This window comes from Diorhabda sublineata, chromosome 6, assembly GCF_026230105.1.
Source record: "Diorhabda sublineata isolate icDioSubl1.1 chromosome 6, icDioSubl1.1, whole genome shotgun sequence".
Classification (NCBI taxonomy): Eukaryota; Metazoa; Arthropoda; class Insecta; order Coleoptera; family Chrysomelidae; genus Diorhabda; species Diorhabda sublineata.
Window position 1 is genome coordinate 14,933,340 of NC_079479.1, and position 18,858 is coordinate 14,952,197.

Sequence of the window (18,858 nt, forward strand, 5' to 3'; positions counted from 1 at the left end):
TTTATAATGAAATTGAAAATTTTTTTAAACAATTTTTCTATTAATTTAAAAAATATTCACTCTCTTGATAAATTTTCAAGCTAAGTATAGTATTTAAAACATTTAATTATTAATTTTTCATTTATTTTCTGAGATACGTGTTTGCTGCAGAGGAAAAAACGTAACATTCGTGATTGCGTAGTATTATTTACAAATATAAGTACATGAAAAAGTTTTATAAATTATTTTATTTTGCGAACAAATTAACTTTTTAAATCATTCTTAATCGAACAAAAGTGTTAAACTTTTAAATATACACCCCACAAAAATTTTTGGATCACTGGTATTTTAGGATATTTTTAATATTTAATTTTAGTTTTTTGGGACAATCTGTATATGTATCAACTTAATAGATATTTCTGGTTTCTTATCATGGGCAAAAAAATATCACAATTTCTTACAAATTTTTTTGGAAGCAAAAATGCTCGAGTAAATAATTTCTGTCTTGGAGAATGCATTGAGATCGAGAACTTTCTAAGCAAATTGTGTTATCGTATAGTGAAAATATAAATTTATAAAAAAGCCGCTAGAATCATAGCGCTCATACAAGATGGCCGCAGTGAAATATACGTCGCCGGGTTAATTGGAGTTCAACAAAGCATCATATCCAGAGTTGTTATTCGCTACCAAGAAACAGGGCAGTTAACCAGAAGACCCGGACAATGCCGCGGAAGGGTAACTTCGGTAGTAGATGATCGTTATTTGAGGTTAACGGCGTTAAGAATTAGGCAAACTACCGCTCGAAGACTGCAAACAGATCTGTTGGCTGCTCGTAATGTCCGAATAAGCCTACAAACAGTTATAAATAGGCATAGAGAAGTGGGTATATGAGCCAGAGTGCCAGCTAGAGGTCCACGTCCAGGTCTTACTAGAGAACATCGAGTAGTAAGATTGGAATTTGCTCGAGAACACGCAAATCTTAATATTCAAGATTGGTACAATATTTTATTCACGGATGAATCAAGATTTTGTCTGTATTCATCAGATAGGCGTATACCAGTATAAAGGCTACGTGGTAAACGGTACGATCAAGTGAATTTTTGTCAAACTGAGAGCTTTGGTGGTGGCTCTATCATAGTTTGGGGAGGAATTTCTTTCGAGGGTCGCACGGAGTTAGTACCAGTGAATGATGGAAGACTAAATGCTGACAGTACTGGTTACAATATCCTAGAACCCAATGTAGTGCCCTATATGCCTCATATCGGTGACAACTCTGTGCTAATGCACACGCTGCTATAGTGGTTCAGCAGTGCTGAGAAGAAGTAGAGATACTCATCTTGAATTGGGGAATTGGGGAACCTGTTTAGAAGCCTTCCAAGATGAATGGAAGCTGTAATTAGAGCAAGGGGCGGCAACACACGCTATTACAAATTCATTTTTGAATTTTCATAAAAAGAGTTCTCAGATATTAATGGTTTAAGAGCTACTAAGTCCACGTATTTTTGCTTAGTTAACGGGATTTATTTGGAATATAAATCCTTAATTTCAGAATTGACAGAAATTAAAATTAATAACTTAAACATTATCTTGTTTTGACAATGTTTTAATCCGCTCAATTGTAATACTAACTAAATCACATTGCTGAGAGGGAACTTGTTTATGCGCCATAATGTATTTTAAGATACGAGGTTGCGCATGACACAGTTTGTCACACACATGACACATTTTTATTTACAATTTTACAGGTCGATGCGACGATATTTAACGATTAATTTTCCGTTTAAATCCCAAAATCGTTAAAAATCGAGTTACGAGGTTGTATCAGAGTAAACAGCAGGTCTCACTGTAGGGAATTCCTTAGAAGATTAAAAATTCTCATTCTACCTTCTTTATTCATCTTTGAATCCATTTGCCTAATTCGTAAGGACGATTCTCCAATTTCAGAAAGGTCATTGCAGGGCTATCCACTTAGGGACGCGGAGCACGACCTTTACCTACCTAGTCCACGTTCAGAACTACTTAAGGGCTCAATATTTTACAATGCAAAAAAATGCACAATCACTTGCCAATTGGAATCAAATCGATATCATCTTTTCTCACATTCCGCATCAATTTGAGAGCATATTTACTGGTTAAGTGCCTTCTACAAACGACTTGACTAATAATAATATTTAATTCTGGACATGCTGCATACTGCTTTAGTTTTTGGACTTATATAATAATTATCACCTATTACTATTACCTATATTTTTTTTACTCATTGTACTCATATTTATTTAGTTTATGTTTGTTTTTTAGTTTTCACAAGCATTTGTATACAAACTGTGAAAATTTTTTGACAATAAAGCATTTTTCTCTATTCATCTGGTTTCCATTTCTATATGATAGGTCTCAATTTCGCATATTTTTGATATAAATGTATTAAATTCATGTTTGAACAGGTTTCTCCGATAACTATTAAACCTCGACTTGTATGCGTTTTAGAATCTGGGGTTCGTGATGAGTTGTAACTTCCCCTTATTTTCAATGTCAATAATTTCCATATTAACTCTTCAACTCTTCTCTTCGACAGCCTCCATCTATTCCCAGTGCTAAAGACTATTCATCGAAGAAAAATAGTAAACCAAAACGTAGTGACGCATAGAGCAAGTGTTCAGGGTAGAAATATAAATAATTATGCACACTTATTATTACAAAAATATACAATATGAACGTGAAGTATAGCTAATGTCAACAACTTCATCATTGTCTACATGTGAGACAATTATGTTAAGACAATCATACAACAAGGAAATCCAAGATGAAGTGAAAATTAATAACCATGAAAACATACAAGTAACAATATCCTTACCTTGAATTACTTCTTTTACTACTATCCTTTTTTCCCGCTTGTAGGTTCGGGAGGTCCTTTTGTCTTTTTTCTGTTTCCCTCCATATCCTCCAATACAAAACAATCATTACAGTTACGGGTACATAAAACGCAGCTATTGCCGTTCCAAAGGTAATGTAGTGATTGGTTTCGATGAACTGAATGTAACATTCATCTTTTGGTACAGTCCGTTGTCCTTCGATGTATGGCCAACTATAGATCCATGGAGGCCATAGCAGCAGACTGATTCCCCAAGCAGATCTGGATAATTTCAAATAGCACATTAAAACATCTTTGAATTGAAGGAAATCTAATTTTTAGAACACGATCGATAGAAACAGAGATTTTTTCAGATAATTGATTGGAAATTGAGATAACGAGGTAAGGTAAAAAATTGTGAGGAAAGTGATACAAGTTACCGTTAAAAAACTAGATAAATAAAGAATATTAGTTGGGGTGATTTAAGTTGCATAGAAAATAACATATAAGTGATACTAGCATCATGAATAATATAACTAGCGAAATTAACGAACTATTGAAGGATACATCTGATAAACGAAGATTAAACGGAAAAGTAAATTGGACAAAAACAAAAGCCACTAGGATACTCATAATGGAGTAGAAAATTAGAAACAAACGGACAGATTTTAAATAGAAAATAAGCTGAGGAAGATGACAATAGATATACAGGGTGTCCCACGACGAGTTTCGGTTTTCGGATACCATCTTTTTAACTAAAAGATTGCCGACTGTAACTTTGTTATTTTAAATGGGACGCCCTGCAAAATGAAAACTTTTTAAGTTATTAATATTTTTGTAATTAATTTGACCGTCCAGGCGTTTCTAAATTATTTTTTTACGAGGATATCCTTAAATATATGAAAATGGTTTCTATTCGGTTGTTTTTAGTAAGGTGGGACGTATTTAAATCTATGTTGAGAAATTTTTCATTTTATACAGGATGTATATAAAAAGTGTTCAAAGTTTAACTTCATAAATATCAGATTTCTTATTTTTTTAAATAGAACTATCCAGTTTTTTCTATTTTAATGCACTCAGGGGTAAAAAATAAGGCAAATTCATGTATACTTCCCTATACCTAAACCTTACAGTTATCTAGATATTAAATGTTTTCTGTAAATTTTTAGAGATGCAGGTCTGGTCTAAATTTTATTTTGACCCGTTGATACAAGCAGTAAGAAATAAAAAAATATTTTTCTTTATCTTGTCAAGGTCTGTAAAAAAATTAAATCAAATTGTATTGACTAATCCTATTCCAACTTTTAGTAGTTTCCGAGATATTTGAGGTTTTAAATTATTATTGTATTTTTTAACAAATTTTAATTTTTGTATACTTTTAGTAGGCTTTGTAATAAATGTTATTTATTTAACTGACATGACATTGCATAAATTTTTATCCCTGAATGCATTAGAATAGAAAAAACCGAGTGGTTCTATTTAAAAAATGAAGAAATTTGATATTTATAAAGGTAAACTTTGAACATTTTTTATACACGCCCTGTATAAAATGAAAAATTTTTCAACATATATTCAAACACCTGTAACCTTGCTAAAAGCAACTCAACAGAATCCATTTTCATATCTTTAAGGGTATTCTCGTAAAAAAATAATTTATTAGGATTTGCAACGGTGAAATTTTTTACAAACAAATTAATAACTCAAAAAGTATGTAATTTTTCGAAAAAAGCTTCTAAGCAAACGCGCACTAAAATTCTACTTAGATTTTAAAAATGTATTAATATACAGGGTACTCTATTTAAAATAACAAAGTTACAGTCGACTTACAATCGATTTTACTATAAGTATTTTGCCATATACAGATAGTTTTATTTCGTCGTGGGTCACCCTGTATATATAATATACATTTACTAATAGGAAATGGAGAAAATCTTGTCTATTGACGTACCACAAGAACAAAATCAAAAGAAATATGGCCTAATGGAAGATACTTCCTATTAAGTATCCTAGAGAATTTTCTACAAAACGGCGAAGAGAACTTGTTGCAGGACTTGGAAGTAAAACAAAAATAATATAAAAAGAAAATGGGATGTATGAGATACCACGGGAAAACAACAAATAACAAATATGTATACGAAAAGAATCATAAATACACTTGCGTTATGAAATGCTTCAAATCTGCTATGTTCATATCGCAAGTTAAATGGAAATATTACAAAAATACAACAAGAAGGAAGATAACAAGAAAGAAGAGAAAAATTACATTCAAAGGAAGAATAAATGTTTGTCAACTACTATGTAAACAAGTTCCACAAAGGACCTTAAGAATAATATACAATGCTAAGATAAATAGAAAAAGTTCAAGATGAAATATCGAGAAGAATTCAAATATAGGACAAAACAGGAAAAGGAGGCGGAAGGGACTAAATAGCATCAGAATGTAATAGATAGTTGGTTGAAAGTGAAATAGACATGGAGGATCAGTGAGAAACAGCATATACCAAGAGAATATAATTAACTAAGTATGTATACATACAGTGTGAGTTTTATGTATGGAACGCCGTATGAGTAAGATAGTGGAATCCGAAAATTTCGAGGTAATATGTCTGGCTCAAGTAAATTACAAACTACATGCAAAAATTTCAGATTAAATATTGTAGCACTGGTAAGAACTAAAACTATAAGCTTTATCGAATACTTGTAAAGGAACTGAGTGGATTAGAAAAGCAACAAAGCGAGAAAAATAAATAAGAATCAATTAAATTTGTGTACATAAGTCGTAAAAATTCAAAGAGATAGGGAAGAAAATCATGACATCAGGAATAAACAATGAAAAAACTCAGAAAGACATTGATCTGCTGGGAGAACAACAGTCGAAAATCTTGACATGATTTCGGTAAACGAGAAACGGGAGCCCTAAATAAACACCGAAGAAGAAGACTAAGAAAGCAGAGGTTGTTAATTTTTTCGAAATTTTGTAACAATTGTGGTTTAATATGGCCTCATGGAATAAAGATACTGATGAAAGAAATAAAAAGATATAACGTAGAGTAGTAATAGAACACAAGGGAGTAGAAGAATTAGAACTGAAAGCCAGAATAACTGGGGGAACACAAAAACTCGGTAAGTAAAATATCACTGATGAAGTCAAAATACGTGTCAAGAAAAACAAAAATAAGAATATATAAAACGGTAGTGAGATCCACCGCAACATATACATGTGAGACATGGATATTAAAAAAGGCAGATGAAGCCATGTTAGAAATATGGGAGAGAGAGAAGAATATACGGAGGAGTACACACAGATGAGGGCTGGAGGAGAACAGCTAATAAAGAATTGGAGGAACTTAATGGAGAAGCTACAATAAGCTCGTTTATTAAGGGACAGAGAGTGAGATGGTTGGGACATGTTGAGAGACTACATAGAGAACGCATGCCAAAATTAGTACTGCAAAGAAGACCAATAGGGAAAAAGAGAAAGGGGTGACCAAGAAAGCGATGGAATGACTGTGTAATAAAAATAATAATGTTCAGAATTGGAGAGAAAAAGCTGTGAACAGAAAGGAATGAAGAAATATTTTATGGAAAATGCAAAATAAAGGACTTTGATATATAATATATAAAACTATGTAATATTGCCATTCTTGCCCTATTTTCACAATGTTTCGTGAAAGAAGTTGTTGATAAAGTGTGTGTTGTGTAATAGGTCTGGAAAATTCTATCTATTGACAAAATTTCTTCGAATTTGGAATTGAAACATTCCTATGTACTATTGAAAAAGGTACTCACGCTATCATAACAGCAGCTCTTCTTGTCGTTCTCTTCGCTCGGTATGAAAATGGTCTTGTAACTGAAAAATACCTATCAAAACTGATGATAAGCAGATTCAGTACGCTAGCGTTGCTTGCCAAATAATCTAATGCCAACCAGGTGTCACATATTAGCGGTCCCAAAGGCCAATAACCCAAAAGTGTGTATATAGTGAAGAGCGGCATTGAAATGAGTCCTATGGCAAAATCCGCTACTGCCAATGAGAATAAGAAGTAATTGCTAATAGTTTGAAGCTGTTTGTCGATTTTGAATGATATCATTACCATAATGTTTCCTATTACGGTTATGATGGCTAAGATAGCCGCTGAAAGTAAATGTATATAAATTGCCTACAAATAAAAAGTATCTCTTTCTTAATAGGCCAGGGCACTTACGAAAAAACAAGCTTTTGGTGATAAAATTAATAGTAGAAAAAAACAACGCCATAAAATTCTAGATTTTTTGTCTATGCTTTATTTTTTTAATACCAAAAAATCTATACCAATTTTGTTTTTTTGTGTTTTGCGCTGAACCTATGCAAGACTCGTCTTTGTTACTATGCACAATATTGTAGAGAATTTAAAAATCTTTAAAATAAGCTTTTATAAATTAAATTTCCATAATTTGTTGCTTAGATAACAATTTAACCGAGAATACAAAGTATTTTATGCCAGTATGAATAACTGTTTATTTAGTTAATAAATAAGTTTTTTCTAAATTTCTAAATTCATAGAGGGGATAATTCTGGAAAAATTATTAATTTTAGCAAAAAACTAATGTGACAGCCAATTTTAGCTGAACGAGTTAGCCCAGTTAAAAAAATGATCAAAATCGGTCCAATAGTTATTGAGCTAATTAATATTTTTCAGCGCTCCGCAGATTTGAAATTTGTCGGAGCATTTTTCAGCCCGCCGTCTTTGCTTCTTTTCATTATCTCCACTCCTCCCCTGTCGCAGAGCAGCGGAGAAAAACAGTGTTACTTATACTGCTACCAAATGTACATTTTCAATAAAAGATTCTTGAAACTTTTATTGATAAAAATTTCAAGCCTCCCCTACAAAATGACGCAAAAAACATTCCTTAATATTGAAAAACAAAGCCGCAGTGAATTTAAGAAAACATTTCCAACTTCGCCCCAAATTAAACTGCCACCTTTCCGAATATGACATTGGTATCACAATATTTTTATAAAATGTTTAAAAAACAATAAATTTTCGAACACTTTTTTGAGGCCAAAAAAAATTCAGAAAACTGTGATTAGGGATTTTTAGTTCAACTTTTCTTCTTTCCAACGCAATTTTCCAAATAATGATAGGACCATCCGGTGAGCAAGAATGGCTCTTTGACAAAATGGGTCATTTAAGGGTCATTTACAATTAAACAAATTATAATCAATTTAAAAAATTAGAAATTTTATCCTTTCGGTTGAATTATCTAAGCAACAAATTATTGAAATTTGATTTATAAAAGCTTATTTTGAAAATTCTTCAATTCTCTACAATATTGTCCATAGTAACAAAGACAAGTCTTGCATAAGTTCAGCGCAAAACGCAAATAACAAAATTTTGTCAATTTTGTCACGTAATTTCGTAAATGCCCTGACCTGTAATCATAGTTAAAATATTCACCTCTAAAGCTCTTCATGATTTATGTGATTACTATTTCCCTGTATTTTGTCATTTTTAATTTTTTAGCTGTTTTAAAAGCTGAGGGCTACATTCCTTAACTACTAAGCTATACAGTGGGCTGTAAGGAATATGCCCTTTGTTTTTATTTAAACTATTCTTAAATTTAACAATCTAAATCAGAGTTTCTCAACATTTGCTTTGTTGAGGCTCCCCAGACTATTAATAATTTTCTCATGCCGCCCTTTACACTTCCAATAAATACAAAAAAACGCACATTATGTACTTAAAATTCTTTTATTTTAATTATTATAAACACTTCTTAAAATTTTAAATTAAAATAATAAGTGTTTTATCAAGAAATGATAATAAAATAAGACAATTTCGCTGTTTAGTTTTAATTACTACTAGAGCAGAAAAGCCTGTCTCACACAAGTGTGTAAAGCAAAAGAGAAGCAAGTTTCGAATTAACAGGCAATCTTTTGATCCAAAATTGCTCAAATGTCAAAAGATGGAAGTCATCATTCATGAACGAATCAGCTAGAAATTCTTCCTGAACTTCTTCTGGTAACTGTAACACATCGACAACAAATAGATTTCTTGTCATGTGCCATATTGGTCACTCGAAATCGATGTCTCCAGCTCTTGCAAATGAGCTTTTACGTCAGCTTTCAAATTTGCGTGTGTTATTTTTAGTTGCTTCGAACAGACGACAAAAATGTTTCATGTCACATTTTCAGAAGATAATTTTTGATTCCAAAGTTGAAGCTTTGCTATGAACCTCTAAATATAATCATAATTGTTTATTTTAGTACTGTTTCTGCCCTGAAGTTTCAAGTTTAGCTCATTCAAGTCAGTTACGTTAAGATATATTGAAAAATTCTTAGCCTACTATAGAACCCAACAAAATTTCAATGTCAAAATATTTTATTACTCAACATATTCTCCTCTTAATCAGATACATTTATTACAGCCAACCTGCAACGTCTCTAGACTTTTCAAAAAAAAATGTTTCTTCTTGCTCTGCAAACCAGACCTCTACAGCTTTTATTACCTCCTCGTTGGAAGAAAATTTACAACCTTTTCAATTTTTTCTCAGTTGAGGAAAGAGATGATTGTCGGACAGAACCAAATCTGGTGAATAAGGGGGGTGTTCTAATATAAACCCTAAATCACGAAATTTTTGCATGGAAATATGAGATTTGTGTGCAGGGGCGTTGTCCTGCAAAACGAAACACCTTTGGATAGCTTTCCGCGTCTTTTCTCTTTAATTTTCTCCCGTAGAGGGGTCAGTGATGTCGAATAGTAATCTCCAGTTATTGTTCTACCTTTATCCAATCCAATCAATCATGATTACTCCATTTGGACACAAAACTTCTTAGGTCTTGGAGAACCAGAAGTATCGCCATTCAATCGATTGTTGATTTGTTTCTGGATCGTAGAAATGTACCCAAGTCTCATCCATAGTAACAATTCGGTTTAAGAAGTCTACATCGTTTTCAAATCGAGCACAGATCGAACGCGATGCTTCTACCCTTTCAAGCTTTTGGTCAACATTCAAATATTTCGGGATCCATTTTGCAACAATTTTTTTCATGTCCAAATTGACGTGAACTATGTAATGAACGTGTTCGTATGAAATGTTCAGTGCTTCAGATATCTGTTTTAGGGTTAAGAGGTAAGCAGATTTACGAAGATATGCTTAATACCCTTGGTGATCAATGGCCTTCGTATGCGACCGTGAACAATTGGACTGCAAACTTCAAAAGAGGTAAATTTTCCATTGAAGATGATGACCGATTGGGAAGGCCAGTTTCTGTGTCAGTCTCCGAAAATATCGATGCAATTCATGAGATGAATTAATCAGACCGTCGAATTGGGCTAAAAAGAATTATTACTATGGATGAGATTTGGATTCATTTTCACGCTCCAGAAACAAAGCAACAATCTATGGAATGACGATACTCTGGCTCTCCAAGACCCAAGAAGTTTCGTGTCCAAAAATCTGCTGCAAAAGTTCTTGCTTCAGTTTTTTGGGATTGCCATGGAGTTATCATGATTGATTGGATTGGATAAGGTTAGCACTGGAGATTACTATTCGACATTGCTGACCACTCTACATGAAAAAATTGAACGGAAAAGACACGGAAAGCTTTCAAAGGTGTTTTGTTTTTGCAGGACAACGCCTCTGCACACAAATTTCATATTGCCATGCAAAAAATTCGTGATTTAGGGTTTGTATTACTAGAACACCTCCCTTATTTACCAGATTTGGCTCCATCCGACTATCATCTCTTTCCTCAACTGAAAAAAAGTATAAGAGGTCGTAAATTTTCTTCCAACGAGGAGGTAATAGAAGCTGTGGAGGTTTGGTTTGCAGAGCAAGAAGAAACATTTTTTTTGAAAAGTCTAGAGACGTTGCAGGTTCGCTGTAATAAATGTATCCAATTAAGAGGAGAATATGTTGAGTAATATAATATTTTGACATTGATGTTTTGTTTGATTCTATAGTAGGCTAAGAATTTTTCAATATACCCTCGTAAAATATTTTGTTCAGAATCATTCAATGTTCTGGATACATATTGAATTAATTAAGTTTCAAATCATCTAATCCTATCAATCCTTCAAAAATTTTATGAAATTTCAAATTATGATTTGATCTAAACGCTATAAAGCTTGGAAAAGTAAAAGAATACTCTTGAGATTGAGTTTGAAAATTAAGCTTACTATAAATGGTCAATATTTCATATTATTTTTAAAATATTGAAAAGCAATATCAGGATTCAAAAATAATTTTGTTGAGCCTCTATCTACGAGGAGTTTTAATAGTAGATTTTTAATTACAATTAAAGGTAAATACTGTTTTATCTGAAAAATTATCAATTTCTACTACCACTTTGAATTTAGATTTGAACTTTTACGAAAATTTTCATCATACCTAGTTAAGATTTCCATTGAACTCTTTATCATTTTGTTCACATGTACAATTTTAATTATCATAATTTTTTGTGAAAATTTGGTTAGGTGTGTAGGTGTACTTGATATGCTCATAGGGATTGGTTTAGGAATATTTCCATTCGTTTGCATTTGTCTTGGTTAAGGTGTCCAGACGTTGTGTTGCCTTTGGGGCTTACCAAAAACTTGTATGTTCCTAAACTCATTAAAATGAACGATAAAGTACCCCTTAAATAAGATGTTAAATATCTCGAGGTGCTGACATGGAGTTAGCACCTATAGGCAGTGCGTCATAAGACACAAAATACTTTATACAAGTCCTGTAGTTTATGTTTCTGATATTTTATCACAAAATCACTTATAGTTCTCAATTAAATTAAAATAAATTTAGCTTACCTATCGTGCCAAAAAGAACTACTTCTGTTATATTATACGTGGGATCATTAGAATCATTTGTTGTAACTGAAGACGAGTTGTCGTCTGTCACCAATAGCGACGAGTTCATCTTCACGTCACGAAAAGCATCTGCCGGAGGAGCCCAGGCGCCACCGTCGCCGCAGCATTGTGCTTTTTGTTGATGTTATCACTGCTGTAAACAAAATATTAAGAAATTTTAGTATACAATCGTACGTCCAATCAATATGCATGGTAATTTCAAGATGACGTAAACGTAATTATAATATTTTCCAATGTATATCCGTCCTACTATTAAATGCTGAAAAAACAGAAAATTCATGATTAATGAAAATAATGAAAATGTGAAGTGAACTGACAAAATTAGTCATCTACTCTACCTACTCTTCCTATTACATAATACAATAATTCCAATATAAGTTGACAAGAAATTGTGGTGTTATATAAATATGTCAATATTTCCAATTCTACTCTGTCTTCTAAATAATGTCTTCATCAAAAATTACGTGAAACTATACAGAAAAATAAGACAATAAAAGATGCCAAAGATATTTATTATAATAGGAGACTCGCTAATTCTCGTAATGTTTCTAAAAAAACATGGTCCATTGTTAATGATCAAAGAAATAAGGTTTCTTCATAGAGCATATTCTCTTATAGGGGATTACCCTATTACCCTAATAACTCCTCCCGCCAATAATGTACTTTCCACGCGCGTCAAAACCTCTAAACCCGCCAATAGGTTCCCTATAATTACAAGATTGAGGTGACTAGCTCCCCAGTTAGCTCAAGACCAGCAGTGATTGTCTTGATGGTAACATATTATTTTTATTTTCTATTTGATTCATTTTATATTTTTTTATTTCAGATTTCATTTCCTCGGTGGAATTTCAAGAAGTAGGCAGATTGAGACCTTGGAATCAACCAAAAAAATGGGTGATTCGTTGCGTGGAGTAGGTAGATTGAGACCACGGAATCGGATCACTTCTTACCAATGAACGAATAACCACCCTATCCCTACTTTTCTCTTGATAAAGGTTCCAAAGTGGGAGCCGAAACGTTGAGAATTTTCAAAATTCCAACTATCAAAGTGTGAAGTGTAAAAGTAAGATTAATTATAACTTACTGAGTTTTAATATATGTTACCTACGCCATTGCCCTTAAGTAGCCAGTTTAGATTGTCGACTCAACACTTTTTAATTCCTTGGTCTAGAATTGAAATTGTAACTAATATTTTGTTGTTAGTAATACAGTCAGTTCTGAAAACACTTTTACAGTAAATAAAAATATAAGTGGCGCAGTCAGTAGGATAGTCAAACGAGCGTCAATGAACATTCGGTTCGTTTCTACCATTTATTTACTATTCGAGTTTATAAAGCTGGGCGAGTCGAATAAGCCAACTGCGTTGTGCTAAAACCTAGAAGAAGCAAGTGATATCGAAATAAAATTGAAATTAGTTTCATCAAAACTTTATCCTTCAAATAATTCAAATAATAAAATGGCTATTACAAAAAAAGAATACTTGGATATGATTCCAAAATTCAATAATACTTTCTTCCTAGATTCATTAGAATTTGTGAAAAATTCGTAAATATTATAATGCTATAGATAGATATAGAAAATGAATATTTGATGTCCAGCATTTCAGCAAAATTAACACATTGAGTAGAGAGCTATCAGAAAAGAAGCAAGGTAACGAAACGCTTTTTGATTTTTATAATAGAATTCAAAATTTCTTGAACCTTCAAAGTTCTTATCTCATCACACATTACGATGTTGATGAAAACAACATTTTAGGAAATTATTCTAAAAATTTAGCACTCAGAGTATTGCAACGCGATTTGAAAGAACCATTAGGTACATTAATGGGCACTAAAAACCCAGAAAATTTAAATATCGATCAAATATTTAACCTAATGATTTTTAAGTCTATATTTTATTCCTTCCGTACAAGGAAATTGACAATTTGCTATACTGTAATAGTTCAATCCTATAGAAAGAGATTATCATAAACGAAGAAAATATATGGGAAATAATGAGAAATAGAAAAGTTGAGATAAACACCTGATAAACATAGTTAGGAACATATATATAAAAAATAGAGAATGCGTTACGAGTTAGCGAGACAAGTAGTTTTGTAACTTACAGTAGAGTGAGACAAGGAGGTGTTTTGGGCCCGTTATTATTTCTTCTAGGCATGAACGAAAAGTTGAAGAAGTAAAAAAAGAAGTAAAGAAAACAAATATAGGATAGAACAGTTTGAGACCAATTTACGTAAACGAGCTAATGTATGCGGACGACCTACTAATATTCGATAACACAGAAGAAGAGCTACAAAATAAGATATGGAAGGGGAGGAATGGAATGAAACAATACAGACTAGACTTCAGATAAACATACAAAAGACAGAAAAAATGAAAATATCAAACAAACCAGAACAAATAACTGTGAAAATACCAGATATGGAAAAGAAGAACGTTAACAATCGTAAAACCAAATGGAAGAATTGACGAAGAGGTAGCCAATAGGGTAAAGAAGAGTATTTTTCAAAAAAACCAGAACCACAAAAAAGAGGATCTACGAACCAGTATTACTAATAACGCTGATCTATGGCTGCGAATCCTGAGTGCTAACTAACAAATAGAAGCAAAAAATAACAATATGTGAAATAAAGATACTGACAAAAATTGGGTGAGAAGAGACTCTATTAAATTAGGAATGACATGATTAGACTTGGAATAAACGTGCAGTGGGTGAAGTGCAAAAAACTGAGCAATAGTTGAGATGGTTTGAACACATTGTGAGAATGAAAGGGGACAGAACAGTTAAGGTGATATGAAAAGAGGCAGATCCAGAAGAAAATAGAGAAAGAAAACTAAACTGGAGACGGGCTAAGCAGGAATGATAAGATAAAATTGAATGGAGAAGAAATATCACCTCCACATCTATGGTAGAAGAGGTTCCAAAGGAAACAAGAGCCAAGGAAGGGGTCGCTAAAGTAGTTCAGAAAAGATTAACTACCCAGATTGAAGAGTGCAAATACGTATCAAAGAGAATTGTTGCAATTAAAATGAGATTAGGAGAAGAGCTAGTCAATTTCATAGTAATATATGATATAATGAATTACAAATGTCCTAATTGCCTTAACAAAAGCCTTTGACAATAATACTGAGGAGAATCACGGGGAACACACTCAGAGGAAGTAGTAACTACATTAGAATAACATGTAATGTGGAAAAGATTAACGAGTGGTTATTAAATAGAAAAAAAGTATGGAGCAACCATATAAGTATAATGACAGTTGATAGGGTAGTAAAGTTTCGGTCGACCCCGGAAAAGATGGAGCGATAATATAACTTAAAAGCACAACAAAAGAAGGAAACGGGCAGAATTACCTATAACAAAGATAGAAGACTAGTGAACTTTATAGGATCAATTTTACTAATTTTTGTTAGAACAACTGTTTCTGTCTTTACAAATGCCAAACTCCAGTTATTTTCTCCATTCAATTTCAAATAACAAGCAGGCCTAGATTGACTTTATGCATTGAGGTATATTAATTTTTTTCTGTACCCATCATCGTAAAATCATCTGCAAAGCTATTCGAAGTAGATCCACAGGGTGGGTCAAACAACCGAGCCTTGAGGTACACCGTTGCTTATATTTATTACCTCTTAGTTCCCTAGGTTAAATTGTTGTTACTACTTCCAGCTACAGTCAAATAACCCGATTTTTGTTTGTTAAAATACTAATTTTCTCTGTAACAATGGAGTCTGAAAATTCACTCCCATTGCTCTTCTATAGGTAAATATTGAGGCAAATTTGTTAGATCACTTTCCAGAAAATGATTTTCACACAAGCGATAATTTGATGTTGAGCATTGTGTATCACAATTCCTATTTAGAGCACACATCAAAAAAGCGTTTGAAAAATTTGAACTAATGATTATTCATATTGACAATTGACAGTAATGTCACATTTTTATTACACTAACACCACTATTGGTAAATGGCAGAACTAAATTTGTGTTGCTGAAAGATGCAAGTCTACCTTCTTATTGGGTATGTTCTGTGGGCGAATGGTTGGTGATACTATCGAATAAATACCAATTCTAAAGACTCCTTTCGTTCACTATCAGGTTACTTGGAGTGATATCTGGGGTTTCTAAATATTTATTGTTGTACTGTATCTGTCTCACTGTATCCTCGTGTTAAAGAGTGAAACGTTATTTGAATTTTTCGGGTTCATTCCATGTTTACTGAGATCCACAAATTATGATGCTTCGAATCCTCTCCTGATTCATGTTTCAATCCAGAGTTCAAGGTCGATCTGAGCAGCTGTCTGGATTCTGAGTGTCTGACAGTCCATGGCTGTTAATCGTTGGATAACTACGTCTGAAATAATCATCTTCAAGGAATGATTTAAGGTCAGATTATCTGGTAGAAACTTAGATAAATAGGTTTTATGTGATCTATCACAATTTGTATCTTTTTTTAACTGTATATCATCGCATATCCACTAATAGGTCTTAGTACCTATAAGTAACATTCTATTTGACAAAAATGATCAGATTTATTCACTTTTTTTGGTAATCATTCTGTATACCATTCCAGAAAATAGCATATTTTTTTGTAATTCATTCATCACTGTATATAATTGTACACAATCACAATTATTGCTGACGTATAAACAATAAAGTATCATTGGGGATTTTTCACTATTTTTGCATAATGCTCTGTCTCAAATAATTCAGGTTTCTGGATTCCATGCTATCAAAAATTTAGTGGCGATCAAGACATTGAATGTAACTACCTAAGTTTTCAGTTGTTATTACTCGAACCACGATCCAGTGCCGCCAAACTCGCTCACATTATCATGAAATTGGTGTTCACTTGAAATTTTTCTTAATAAATCTAATATTGAAAAAGTTATGTTCAATACTACTTGGTACGAACCATGTAACTAGCACCCTCTATGAGAGTTCGACATAAAGACAAATACATTGGATGTATCAACTTCTAAAACATATTCGAAATTTTAATACAATGTTGCCAGTAGTTGCGGCAAAATAGTCTTATCTTATCTTATCTTATCTTGAATACGGATGGCGTTACGAAAATTTTTCACTGAGCTACCTAGGAACTACTAGGTGGGGCAGTGCCCCGGTGCCCTCAAGCTCAGGGGGCCCTCGAATCCTTACCAGAAGTCAATAAACTTTTTTGTACTGGTCAGTATAGGGGTTCAATTTTATTCGATTTTACCACTCATATTGATGTCAATAAATCGTGTCAAATCTATAGATTTCGTGAAAATATGCCAGTCACATGCAGTAGGCACATTAATTCAGGTCCGATATGGTCAAATTTTGCAATAAGTTTTGGATTTGCCCAAAGGTAATAATAATTATTTCTGAGTTTCTTCATCGTTTTATTTTGTTAATAATTAATATCAGGACTTTATTTTTTATGTTTATGGATCTACATGATATCTAAGTGCAACAATTCAAAATGAAATGACTGGGGATCAAACATCTACTAGAACAAATTAGAGCGTCATCGTTCTTTGTCATCATAATGGATATAGAACAGGACATATCGAAAGTACGAACAACATCAGATGTTGGGATCTACTGTCAAAATTCACTGGCGAATCGGACACTACTCTAAAAAAACTAAATCCGACTAGATGATCCAGTATGGACGATACGATATCTGCAGTAAAACTTCGTTATTTTGAGCATTATCAGCAATAGATCTAAAGAGTTCTAATAAAGATGAGCGTAGTGAAGCAGAGAGTATTAACACAAAAACGCTAAATTTCGAATTCGTGTTGCTTTGCGAATTCATGCTACAATGTATTGAACGACATCAATTTTGCATCCAAAACTTTACAAAAATGCGATATCAATTTGGGCGAGGCGAGTAAAGTTTTAGCAGAGACCAAAGCAAAGTTACAAATTTATAGAAATGACTTCGAACTATTCAATTTTTATGAATGAATGAATGATGAAGCAACCTTATTACAAAAGTGTGTCAAATTCCATATAAAATATTCAGATATAAATAATAGGCCCTAGTTTTTCATTTCAATTTATTTATATTTACCACCTAGTTTTATCTCAACTAACTTAAGCATTCACCAATTACGTAAGGAAATAATGAGCAAATATGCAGTGCTAGAATGTAATAGTAATTCCTGTTACTTCTGCAGCAGCTGAAAGGTCATTTAGCAAATTAAAAGTATTAAAAAATTATTTAAGAAATAATATGGGCCAAACTCGACTCCGACATTTATCGCTATTAGCAATTAAAAACCGCATCAAGCCTGGATTTAAACGAGGTCATTGATACTTTTGCGAAAACTAAAGCTAGGAAAAAATTGTAAATATAATTGTTATTTAGTCAGTTGGTAGGTCCAACCTTTATATAATAATCCCTTGAATCTTCTCTATTTCCTTTATTATCAAAACGTACACCAAGTATTAATTGTAATTTATATAGTTACAGTTTAATATTTTTATTATCTACCCTGTAGTGCACAAAAAAGAGCTTACGAGGATATATTAAAAAATTCTAAGCCTACTATAGAACCAAACAAAATTTCAATGTCAAAATATTTTATTATTTTATTACTCAACGTATTCTCCTCTTAATTGGATACATTTATTACAACGAACCTGCAACGTCTCTAGACCTTTCAAATCTTCTTGCTCTGTAAACCAGACCTCCACAGCTTTTATTACCTCCTCGTTGGAAGAAAATATACGACCTTTTAAACTTTTTGTCAGTTGAGAAGCAAGAACTTTTCCAGCAGATTTTTGTAACGGAAACTTCTTAGGTCTTGGAGAACCAGAGTGTCTCCATTCCATCGATTGTGGCTTTGTTTCTGGATTGTAGAAGACCCTTGCACGATTTTGGTCAACATTCAAACATTTGGGCATCCATTTTGCAACAATTTTTCTCATGTCAAAATATTCAGTGCTTCAGATATCCGTTTTAGCCCCATTCGACGGTCTGACCTTCCCGATCTATCATGATCTTCTATGGAAAATTTATCTCTTTTGAAGCTTGCAGTCCAATTTTTCACGGTTGCATACGAAGGACATTGATCACCAAGGGTATTAAGCATATCTTCGTAAATCGGCTTACATCTTAACCCTTTTAAATAAAGGTACTTGATGATTGCTCGATACTCCAACTTTTCGATTTTCACAATTTCCGTGGACAT

General features: G+C 32.8%; 1 protein-coding gene across 2 annotated transcripts in view; it reads right to left on the minus strand.

Annotated features, from left to right (window-relative positions):
- LOC130445218 (muscarinic acetylcholine receptor DM1) overlaps window positions 1–18,858 on the minus strand; it is a 46,919-nt gene that overhangs the window by 13,976 nt on the left and 14,085 nt on the right. For both annotated transcript variants that reach the window (XM_056780768.1, XM_056780767.1), the window contains exons 3-5: window positions 11,614–11,806; window positions 6,617–6,962; window positions 2,831–3,109 (exon numbers count right to left, since the gene is read on the minus strand). In XM_056780768.1, coding sequence (XP_056636746.1) covers window positions 2,831–3,109; window positions 6,617–6,962; window positions 11,614–11,722 — 734 coding nt within the window. In that variant the 5' untranslated portion in view covers window positions 11,723–11,806. The remainder of the gene's footprint in view (window positions 1–2,830; window positions 3,110–6,616; window positions 6,963–11,613; window positions 11,807–18,858) is intronic.